A 12,792-nucleotide genomic window follows, 5' to 3' on the forward strand; every position below is an offset into this window, starting at 1 on the left:
AAGCCCACGGCTTGGCTCGGGATTGAGAGTACATGCCTGCCCCATAGCAAGTAGTTTGCTATGGGGGCAGACAGAGAAGAGGAGGAGGAGTGGACAGTGCTGGTGGAGGCCCCAGAAAAGGAGGATCAGGGCTGCTCTGTGCATCATAAATGTACAGAGCAGGTAAGTGTAAAATGTTTCTTATTTTAACTTAAAAAAATTCACTTTAGAAACACTTTAAACTTGGCTTGTAGCCATAGGACCAGCATGATGGCCAAACAACAAGTATTAGCAAATTGTATAGGCAGCAATGATCACTCCATACTTCTCTCAGGAAAGGTTTACTTTGAAAGACAAAAACATATAGCTGCATCATGGACAGGTAAGTTACTTTACTGCTAACATTTGTGTCTTGTCCACAGTCTGCCTAAACTATTTCAACAGTCAAATTGGAAGTACAGTGATGGTACACACATATGGTAGATGTGGGTAAACCAATGGCCTTGTACAAAGGAAATGTAGGTCTTAATGATCAATTAACCTCCTTCTGTTAAAGGATTTGGCTTTCTAATATGTGATTACGTCTTCCATTCACAAATACCTAAGTCAGCTGTGGGACCCACCTACTGTAACTCATGAATTAAACAATGGCTGAAAACAAGATGCACGTTTTACATGATAACCTTACACAGTAGCAGAATTGTGATCTAAATACAGATTGCTCTGTCTAAAATCATTCTTCTGGGATTTAAGAGCTAAAAGCACACCAGGGGTTTAGTGTTCTGACATCTGTTCAATTAGCCATCTTCAGAATCCTGCACTAAGAAGACACTAAGCCAGTGCCTTCTGTCAGACTTCAAGAGGCTTGGCCAGTTTTTTTTTAAGCTCTCAAAGATACACAAGTGTATAGAAGATAATGGACAGAATGACCAATATGCTATGAAGTTTGTGGTCGGTAGTTAAACATTTTAATTGTAAATAAAAGCCATGCTTTGTTGAGAATCAATCAAGAAGAAGATGGGGGATTTAAAGAAAGAAGATGTTGAAAAATACTTGGAAAATAATCCTCAGTTTGCCAAGGAATATTTTGATAGGAAATTGAGAAGTGAGGCTGTGTCATCGTTGTTTAACCACAAACAGCAGGACCTCAAAGATGGAGTTTCATTCCAAGAGCTGGCAAAACTGGAAGAAGCCGACATGCTGATGGAGGTGTTGAGGGAGACAGAAGATATCAGCAATGTGGAGAAAGCTATTCATAAAGTCCTCCAAAGGCTGGCACTTCTCCTTCAGGCTAGCTACTGTAGTTTTTTCATATACAGAGCTCGGAACGGGATTCCAGAGTTGGCTACTAGGCTCTTCAATGTCACTAAGAACTCAAAATATGAAGATAATTTGGTGACTCCAGAGGGTGAAATGGTTTTTCCTTTAGACATTGGTATTGTGGGATGGGTGGCTCACACAAAGAAGACCTTGAATGTACCTGATGTGAAAAAGGTGGGTGGTCAGTCTAAGACAAACACAGAATTTGATTAGAAAGCAGCTTTTTTAGATGTTTTATATTTTTATATAATGAAGGGATGTGTTTGTTCATAAAACTTGTTCACAGTGAATATCCTGTAAAAGGTATGAAAGAACCATGTTTTAGGTCTGGATTGATTCAGTAAGTTATGTCTAAGGCAGGTCTTCAATGACCTGATATTTGTTATGAGTTTGTTGATCTAAGAATTGCATTTTAACATGTAAGGAAAGTGTTTTCACATAATTATTTATTTTTCTAGAAATGGGACAAATCCTACTCTATGGGGATATTAAGATATCAAGAATGTACATATCTCTGTACTGTTCCTACATTTTTGTTTGTAACTGAGCCAAGGGGGTAACTATCCTAGCATGCATTTACCCCTGAGCAGAGTGTATTCCCGGTGATTTTTTTCAAGCATATTACATGTCTATTATAGGAATTTGTGCACTTGAATCAAGCTTCAGGAGTTTGTTTCCTTGCTGGAGGAGGAGAACAGTGCCATAGGAACAGAGACATTCTTCAGAAATAAAAATGAGCAAATATGTGTGAAAACTCATGTAAAGTGCATTAACAGGCAACCTTTTTGAAGTCAATGGGACCAAAAAAAGACTGAACATGCTAAAAAAGCTTATGTACTTTTTTGAGCTTAGTGAGTAGGGTGCAGGGCGACTGAGCTTACAAGTGTGAACAGGGACAATTAGAAAGAATGGGATTCTGAGTAATCAGGTGTAGTAAGGTGTAGTCAGGTAAAGGAAAACAAGCAGCAAAACGCTCAAGTGTGAATGAGGGTTTAAGATTTAGACAGGCAAAATGCAGATCTTTATAATAACATAGCTACATTTCTGTGAGCACCAATGCAATATTTAAATCACAGTGCCACACCATATACAATACATGTAGTGCATTCAATTATAACAGCTGTGACTTTGAAATGTTTAATTCCATAATGATCCTTCCATTGGCAGAGCATAGGTAACAAAGATTTCTTAAACAGTAATCAGAACTGCTCCAAAAGAGCTATGGACTCAGTAGTAGTTGTCAATTCAGCTACCTACTTGCTACGCTATTGGCTTTTATCATCTTATTCATGTATCAGATCACAGGCACCAGAGTTAAAATGTTTTCCCTATCATCTTAAATTTTTTTTAACAAGTCAGTTAGAGCAATAGGACACTTGGCTAACACAACCTTAAACTAAGTTACATAAGGTATTTTAGGCTACATTCACACTAGCCTTGTTTGCAAGCAGCAGACAGGTGTTTGGGAAGCGTTTTTACCGTTTACCAAACGCCTGTGAAAATTCTGCACATTGCAGCACATGGTGCTGTTCACACGGGAGCGTCGCGTTGCGTCGCGTCAAAACGGACGCCTCTGGTCGAGTCAGGAGGAGTTGAAGCCTCCTATTCAAGTCTATGGTGCCGCTCCGCAAACACCCGGCGGTTCGGTTGCGACGCGATTATGGGGCGTTTGCGGAGCGTTAACACCATTTGAACTTCATTATAGGCGTTTGTGGGGCGTTTTTAACACTTGGCAAACACCTAGCAACCGCCGGTAAACCGCGCAAGCGGCGTTTGCGGAGCGTTAAAAAACGCTACGCAAACGCCGGACCAACGCTTGTCAGTTTGACAAGAGTTGGAAAACAGTCAAGTGTGAACAAGCCCTAACAACTTAACTTCACTGAATATGGCCTTTTAATAACTGCAGGTTCATGTCATAATGTGAATTATGGGTCCATTGATTAATAATGAATGTATTATTCATTTTAATGTTTATTCAGATGATTTGGAAAGGTCATCAGCCCAGAGCAACTATTTTAAAACAATTGTAATTTAAGATTTGGATGTTGGCTATTGGTCACTACACTGTGAACAGTCTCACTGCACTACAATATTAGGTAACTCTGATTAATCATGTATTCTCAATATATAATGTGTTGGCAGCAGATTAGATTGTGAAATGGCATCACTCACATACCTTGTCTGGCATCTATCTTGGTAAGACCCAGGGCTTTTATTATAGCGGCATCACCAGAAGTACAAAGATGTTAACTGTTTTAGGGCCCAAGTATATTGCTACTGCTTGTTCACCAGCTATGCAATCATGTTAAAACCTGCATAGACTACAACAGAATTTGTATTTCCTTCATGACAGCTTTTTTTTGTTCTTTAATCTGCTCTTGGAGCTTGTAAAAAATGCAAATGTACCCAATTTTAATAAATATGCTTCAAGCCTCAAGAGCTAAATGAAGCAATTGAAGGATCTTATATGAGATTTTAAGGGGCCCTGGTTTCAGCACTGCACTTGGGCACTATGGTTTATAGTCATACCTTTGGGACGCTCTTGTTGACAGTCTGTCACAAAATGTTCACATCGATTAGATGTGATCTACATTTCAGAGTACTAAGGGTGTTATGAGGACAGAGATATCTTTGTACTGCATTCACTGCCAAGAAAACATGTGCTCGTCACCCATAATGTCAATGGGGAAGAAGGAGGAGATCAAACATAACTAAGATGAGAAAAAAGTCAACATAACATACATGATATAAACAAGTATATGTAGCAAGCAAACAATCAAAAGTACTTCTTAGCACTTCCTTTAAAACCCATACCTTTCAATTCAACTAGTGGGAAATTTACCTTTATATCAGGTTGACACACAGTATCTGGAACCTGAAATCAGACTTTTAGTAGGAAAGCTGGCTCTATGAATTGAGGAGTAGGAGGAGACAGTGCTTAGATGGGCTTAAAGGAAGGCTCATGTTGGGCAGTTTCCAGTTTGGTGAGCGTCATTGGTAGTCCAAAGAGCAGGCAAAGATTTGCACAGAAGCAAAGAATTTGCAGGTGTCACCATTATCATGCCATACACATATATAGCCAGTTATAATGATAATTTTGCATTGGAATCAGTAAATAACTGAATAATGGATAGAGATGATAGCTTTGGAAGCTTATGATTGAGTAAGTATGAAAGCATCTGAAAAAATTACTGTCTGGGTTGCCATGATCAAATAATCAAGGGCTTCCTTTGATAGTTCTAAAATATAAAAAGGAGGGATGAGGGTCTCTTTTTCATTTTTATATACATGACCTAGTATGTTATACAGAGAAGTACAATTTGTGAGTAAGGATTTCATGGGAGAGGGGAATAATTCCTTTTACAAATAAGGTCTGGTTGTCAGCAACTCTTATGTATATATTTTCAATGTATGCAATAGCTAGGCCATGAAGGAAGTAACAAAGATAAAGAACATTTTAACAGAGGAAGTGCTTGTGTTCTCAACTACAGAGGTTTAGATATGATAAAAAAAGAAATGTCTGCGGTCACTCAATGCTGTTTTCAACAAAGAAAAAGGGAATAACATAATCACCTCCTAAAGTGAGGTTTTCAAGCAAAACCTACCCTGTACAGGAAGACAGTAGATACTCATCTTTTCTGCTGCTCGGTTTGTGAGGAATGGTCCCCCAAAGTCAGCTTGTAAACCGCCACTTGATCTCCTGCACCTCGCACAGTTTTTACTGGCTCTGCCTGCTTACCTTCATGGCATTGAAGGAGACAGTAGTGTCATGGAGGCCAGCAGCAGTGAGAACTGTGGGGGATCTCCGAGAACCACAGTTCCAGAAATGTCAGTTTCCCAGCAAATTTCAGGGATCATTCCTCAAAAACAGAGCAACATTCAGTTTTGTGGGCCATAGTGGAAGTATGTATACTCTTTCTTCCTTTACAGGATATGCTCAGAAAATGTACTATAGTGAGTTTAACCACTTATACCCCCTTCCTGCCCAGGCCAATTTTCAGCTTTCAGTGCTGTTGCACTTTGAATGACAATTGCGCGGTCATGCAACACTGTACCCATATAAACATTTTTTTCACACAAATAGAGCTTTCTTTTGGTGGTATTTACTCGCCGCTGGGTGCTTTATTTTTTGCACTATAAACAAAAAAAGAGCAAAACATTTCGGGAAAAAAAGTTTTTCTTTGTTTCTAGTATAACATTTTGCAAACAGGTAATTCTTCTTCACTGATGTGCATTGATGAGGCTGCACTGATAGGCAGCACTGATGGGCACTGATAGGCGGCACTGATGGGCACGGACAGGCAGCACTAATGGGCACTGATAGGCGGCACTGATGAGGTGGCACAGATAGGCAGCACTGATGGGCACTGATAGGCAGCACTGATAGGCGGCACTGGTGAGTTGGCACTGATGAGGTTGCACTGATATGCAACTATGATGGGCACTGATAGGCAGCACTGCTGGGCACTGATAGGTGGCACTGATGGGCAGAACTGATGGGCACTGACGGGTGGCACTGACGGATGGCACTGACTGGTGGCACTGACTGATGGCACTGACTGGCGGCACTGCTGGGCATTGACTGGCGGCACTGCTGGGCATTGATGGGTGGCACTGCTGGGCAGCACTGATGGGGGCACTGGTGGGTGGCACTGCTGGGCACAGGTGGTTGGCACTGCTGGGCACTGATGGACACAGGTGGGCTGCACTGGTGAGTGGCACTGATGATCGGTGCCGATTCGTCCTCTGACAATTGCCAATTATCGGCAGTACTTTCCTCACGCTGTGACCGCGTGAGGAAAGTGCAGCCCATAACCAGCAACTGCATTTACCGGTGATCTGCTGTGTCATTGGACACAGCTGATCACATGATGTGGTAAAAGGCCAATCACAGCGGCCTTTTACTACGTGATCAGCTATGTCCATAGGACACAGCGATCACGGAGATCGCCGGGGGCGTGCGGGAGGGCGCATTCTGGCAGGACGTCATATGACGACCTACCAGAACAAAACAACCACACTGTAGCCGTCATTCGGCTATAGCGCGGTTGGCAAGTGGTTAAAGTCAAAACCTTTGCATATAGTTCTGGACAGAGTGAAGACAAGTTAGAACCCCTGTCAGGTTTTTATTCCTATCTATGCCCCATTTAGGAGATTTAATCTCTCAGTTTGTCCTACTGACCATTGTCATTGGAAGAGAAAGTGATGGGAACAGGAGATGACTTGTAATCTTCCAACAGACACCCTTTCTGGACACAATTAAGAGGAGAGTTCCCTCACTTTAGAGAAATGTCCATCACTTCCTGCTGTATCTCCAAGTCAGGAAGAAAAGGGAAACTCTCTACATGGATACCACACAGCAAAAAGGACAAAGAATGTTTTGTTTTTAGATACAGGGTGTGCACATTAAAATTAAAATGAACAATCTCTATACAATCTCTATTAGATTTACCAAGTAAGAATGCCTACCCAAATATTCATTCAATGTGTATCCAATCAGGCAGGTCCTTTTTACTACATAGCTGTAAGAAGTTCTAAATTAGATTGTTCAATCAGATTTTACTATGTATGGTCAACTATACCACCTGTAATTTCTAGTGAGAGATTTACCCATGTTTTGGCTTTACTGATAACTGATACATAATATACCTATTCATGTTCCAATTTGATTGGCATGGTCTCCCTTTGGTTTATCAACAACTGCTGTTTGGCGTGAGGGCCTACTCAATTGGATCTAGGTCACAGAGTCTGTAAATGCAGTTGTGTTGTTAGAGCTTAGTAGTTGATCACCATCTTTGCATTCTTACTTGGTCCCCTGTGTTTAGCACCTTCCAAGGCTGTTCTTAGGATCTAACTGACCCAGATAAACAGCTAGTGAGAACTAACTGTAATTTTCTAGGACAAGAATACCCTGAAAGAGGATAAAGCTGTTGAACCATCACTACTAGCCACATCTGCTGTGACATGGAATTAACATCAAAGTAACCAGTTGAAGGCCCAGCAATTATTACATTGAAGAGCAGTGACATGGTTATACAATGTGCTATGATGTGTTGACATTTTAGGTGGACCATCTCTGCTATTGTACTAAGACCGTATTTAATACAGTGGATAAGAGTCTTGGCATAGGACAGCATGAATTAATTTTCATGACTTTACTTAAACAAGCTGCTTGTACATTTTTAAACATGTTCACCTTGAATGCTAGGGGGAAAAATGATGCAACAGGCTGAAACAAGTTTTTGTTCTAGGAGGCTTACAATTATATATAAAGAAGTAGTTCAGTGAATGATAGCAGAAAATAAATATTCATATATACCACTGTTGCCAGCATGCCAGCAATATGCAAGTAAATCAATGGATTGACAGCACATTTGGCACAACCAGCCCACATAATTATTGAACAGGCCTGAAGGGGAGAGACACTTTGCTGGACTGATTTCATACAACCACAGGGGTCCTTAGGTAGTCTAGTCAGTGTTCTGTGTCCAATGCACCACACACATGATAATTGTTAGGCAGATGTGGGAGCGTTGGCTCCATTGTCCACTGCCCTACAAGGGTGGCATAATTGTTTCTCCAGATACCAAAGGATACTAGGTTCTTACCCTCTAGAGAGGCCACACGTTTGGGGAAATTGGTCAGTGCTAATAATCTGCATAGAAGCATGTTCAGGGTTAAGCTGGCTGTACACTAGTAGGATTTTGATTGAAATGTTTCATTTTAAGAACGTTGATTTGATCTTCAAATCATTAGTGAGGTCAATCTGATATTCATTTTCAACCACAGTGACAAGAAAATTTGAAGGAGCGGGATGGAAAAATTTGGTTGAACAAGCAAATTTCTAATACTGTATACAGGTTTTCATTCAGTAGAGTCCATTCATTCCAAAGTTTAAAGTTAAAAACAAAGGACATTTTGAAGTACTTTCGAATGACATTTGTCAAGCTGTTGAATGTACTAAGAATTTTCATATTGTTTTTTTACAAAAATACTAGTGTAAACTAGTGTAAATCATTAGTGTTATTAAAAAGAATTCTCCTATATTATATGATTCACAGATTCATGAATTGCTTAAAAAAAGGTGGCTGATGTGTTATTTGCAGAGCCCCTAAACTGGGCTGTATTATGTTCCTTTCTCTGTTTATCAATCCTAAAGTCAACAGTAAGAAAGTGACTTGGCTGTCAGTCAAGGTTCTTCTTACAAATATAGTCTATCCACATACAGATACTGTGGTTTCCACAAAACAGTTAAGGACATCCACTCTGTTGTTTCAGATGACAGATCTCCTATTAAATAATTTATCAAATGCGGAACAAAAATTATATTTATTTCATTTCCTGTTTGTAGTGTAACATTCAATGTGTAGGGTGTACTATGAGACACCTCCAGTAGGATCTGGGAGCTCTATCGTGGGAATCTAGGTATACTTACTTCCACTGTTGGTAACTTCTTTGCTTCTTAATTGATCATGTTTGTTTTTAACATAGTGGTTCTCACTTGCCAGTGGGATAATTAGGTTTATTATGGGGGTGATACATAAGTTCTCTTGGTTCAATCAAAAATCTTATTTTGATAAATGTAAAATGAAGGCACCATGGTTTGGCCAGCCATGTGTTCTTTGACCAAGCTAACTTCTTGGGGCAAATATTTAATTTTCCAGCCTGCAAACAGGAGCAAACACCTTGTACAAGCATCTAAGGCTCCAGAGTATGCATACTGCAAAAAAACAAGGAACGTTCCCTGTGGAAAGTTATATATATATATTGTATATTCAAAACGGACAAATGTGTATACTCTCCAGGGCCACCTATATGCTTTTTTCTATATATCATATATTACCCATTTTGTTTTGTTTTTATGTCATCCTACATTCTGGAACCTTAATTCTTGACCCGGTGGAAATAGTACATTAGGTCTAACTTTCCAAAGAACAGGAACCTGAAAGTAAACCTGTCCTTTTTTATTGCAGGGCAAAGCAAAAGGTTCATTTTAATGTTCCCTTTCCAAGCTTTCCCTTCCCTCATGCTCCTTTAAACTTCAAGGAATAGTAGCCTGTTTGAGCTCCATGACACTCTAGTCAGAGCTTGCACAGGGCTGAGGACTCTCTCCATGCCCTATGTGTCAGAACTGGGCCAGTCACTAAGCACAAAATGTTACATTAGAGGAAGGGGAGTAAGTCTGATGCTCTTCCATACCTGAAAGTACTGGGTATTTTTCTTTGCTCCTAGTGGCTGAATAAAAAAGGTGAGTATATGTAGCTGGGGAGGGGGCAGGGACGGACTGACCATTCAAGCACTCGGGTAGTGCCCGAGGGCTCGGGCTCAGTAGGGGGCCCCATAAGATGCCTCTGGTACCTTTCATTGGCTTTTTCATAGGCGTTTTTGGGTGTGGGTGAGGAAAGAGGGGCCCCATGATCCCCTATTGCCCGGGGGCCCCATGAGTTGTCAGTCCACCCCTGGGAGGGGGCATTAAAAAAAAATCTGGTTCTTTGCCTTCTGTGGGCAAAGCATTGATTTGTGTTAAGGGTATAGTGTTAATTGAGTGAACACATGAGGACACTTTTGCTCCATAGCATAATTCACTCTCTCCAGTACCTAGAACTTATATACTTACCAACAACGATCAGGCACTAGGTGATAAGGGTAAAGGATGTTTTAACACCTTCTAAAGACTGTTGTAATCGTATGTGACCATCCAAAGTTTGTGGAATTCTGGCATGGTGAATGTCTTTGTACTTAGCAGGAGTGGTGGTGTGTGACCAATATTATATTAGTATTAAAAAAGTACCCAAATGGTTCATTAATTTGGCATTGGCCCTCTGACAGGTTTTCCAAATGCTCTAGGGCTTATGGTGAGTGAATCCACTTATCCTTTAGACTGAAGGCATGCAGCAGAGGTGTTTGGCCACTTTATATTGACGTCACTTGTGAGGATCCCTGTAGGAAGTTGCTTAATTGCCATGCACTGATCTGATAAGGTTCACCATCTGCACTTGGGCATATGACATGGGTGGCTCAGTTCTTGCACTCTAGGAAACACTAGACTAGAAAGTCTTGTACATTGTTTTGATTGTCAGGCAAGGGGAAGTCAGTGTTATTACAAAACCCTTACTAGATTAAGGAACTAAAAAATGATTATATATAAAACCAGCACCAGTTCAATACAGTTGGGGACATTGTATCTTTAAGGGATGGGAACTCTTTCTATGAAAAAAATAGTAGGAATTGCTAGATAAAAGATATCTCCTAGACTGTAAGCTCGAAAGGGCAGGGCCCTCTAACCCTCGTGTATCGTGTATTGTTTTGCTACTGTATTGTCTCATGTCTTGTCCCCCATTCTAATGTACAGCGCTAAGCAAACCCTTTGGCGCTATATAAATATTCTATAATAATAATAATAATAATATTGGTAGAGCAGGGGCACTTAGCTCTTCTTGGGAAGGCCTCCCCATGATGCTGGCTCTGGACTGCTTTGTGTACCATATGTTACTGATATGCTGTATTTTATACTACATGATAATAGCATCCTGGAGTTGTTGGTAATGGCACTGATAAACAATATGTAAGTACACTAATATAGAGCAATCTCACAGAATTGACATAAATGCTTTGCTATAATTTATTTTATTACTGAACAGGTAAGGTTGCTGCATTCAGTGAATAATCTTGAAACATCTTCTAATGTTTATCAAAAACTCATGGACCTCTATTCAAAACTGATACCATGACACAAAAATAAGTGACATGCCCTTACCTATAGAGACCAACTTCCAAGAGTTACATGTGGTCAATTCAGTGTCACACTCCTTGACAAAAAACTATGAATAAAATATAACGTCAGAGTATTTCTCTTGATGTGATAAGTAAAGAAGTTCCTACTTAACAGGCATCAGAATTCATTATATTTACTTACCTTCACAATCCCTCCAAACATAATAGTCCAATGTAAGCTCATTCTACTTTACCAAGCCCTGATCAAGGTGGCCACATGAGCCCACAAAATGCGCTGACTTTTTATGGTGCAAGATTCAAAATGAAATCAAATCTGGGCTTTTTACATTTTGTCTTTAGCACTTTCCTTCCCTCTCACCAAACAATGAATAGAGCTTTGGACCCCTCACCACTCAATGTTGTTTTTAATGCATACAGTTTTGTCAGCAAAAACCTGTTAAGGAGCCCAGAATTGTATGATTATTGACTGGTTATGTGGTGCATTTTGTTATGTTATGAAAGAAAACATCAGGTAGTGCCATGGAAAGAAAAGGGGTGTGGCTATTTGTTTTTTCAAGCGAGTACCTTTCATTATGGATAAACTAATCAGAGACCGAGAAGGTAGGTTTCTTCTCGTTAGGGGTATGCGAGAAGATTCCCTGGTCGCCATACTTTCTTATTACACACCCAATACAGGCCAACTTCTGTTTTTACCCAATCTACTTCACACTTTTTTTTGGAAAGTAAAGGCATAGTCCAGCAATTCCAATGTAGCATTGGACTCGATTTTGGATAAATCAAAACGTGCTCCACGCAATACTAGTTACATCCCAAAAATGGGCACTAAATTCGCCAAGATGTTATATTACCACAGCCTTATAGATTACATTGGGGGAACTGAACATTTCCAAAAAAGACTACATTCACTATTCTCATGCACAGGGAACATACTCCCACATAGAACATCTCTTCACCACCTCTTCTAATGTCCAAGTATTTTGATCAAGCAAAATTATTGATGTAGTCTGGTCTGATCATTTTCTTGTCACTGCAATTTGTACCGTCAGGCCGTGGCCAGGAGCACTATCATTAAACTTGCATCTAGACTGGAAAAGGTCTCAGAGGTACAAATCAAACAGAAATCCTGCAGGACCTTCTAGAAGCACACAAGAAAAGCCCCCATCTAGATTTATGAGACAAGATAGATGCTGCTAGGATAGAACTTAATGCATGTCTAACCACCAAGGCAGAGAAAAGCCTTCACTGGTCTCGCATGAAATTTTATATGCAGGCAGATCGCCCAGGCACATTACTAGCCAGGACACTGACTCCTCAGCCCTGTTATGTGAGCATCCACAAATTACGGAGGCCAGTTTCACCCAAAACCCTCAAATGATATTACAATTGTTCCATGTTTACTATTTGAAACTGTATAGCGCCCTGGACTCTGACCTTGACAGCAGAAGGACAACTCTTTTAAGCAGTATCTTGATTCCCATGCTCTCTGTCTCCCATCGAGACCTTCTCAAGAGGGAGATTACTGTAGCGGAACTTTTGCAGGCCATCAAACTGGCCCAGCCATTTAAAGACCGGGGCTCTGATGGATTCTATTTATTATATTATAAGAAATTTGAATCTGTCCTAATCCCCCACTTGGAAAAATATTATAAGGCCTTGCATGACGACCACTTGATGCTCAATTTAACAAAGTTACGATTTGCATGTTATCTAAACCGAACAAAGACCACAGTAACGTAACAAATTACTAGCCAATTTCTC

The 12,792-nt window shown here is 40.3% G+C and overlaps 1 protein-coding gene across 1 annotated transcript in view; it reads left to right on the forward strand.

Annotated features, from left to right (window-relative positions):
- Positions 1-896: 896 nt before the first annotated feature.
- PDE6C (phosphodiesterase 6C) overlaps positions 897-12,792 on the forward strand; it is a 114,803-nt gene continuing 102,907 nt past the window's right edge. The window contains exon 1 of the mRNA XM_089690233.1: positions 897-1,473. Coding sequence (XP_089546359.1) covers positions 997-1,473 — 477 coding nt within the window. The 5' untranslated portion in view covers positions 897-996. The remainder of the gene's footprint in view (positions 1,474-12,792) is intronic.

This window comes from Staurois parvus, unplaced genomic scaffold, assembly GCF_062004578.1.
Source record: "Staurois parvus isolate SC_StPar_1 unplaced genomic scaffold, SC_StPar_1.0 ptg000525l, whole genome shotgun sequence".
In the NCBI taxonomy this organism is placed as follows: domain Eukaryota; kingdom Metazoa; phylum Chordata; class Amphibia; order Anura; family Ranidae; genus Staurois; species Staurois parvus.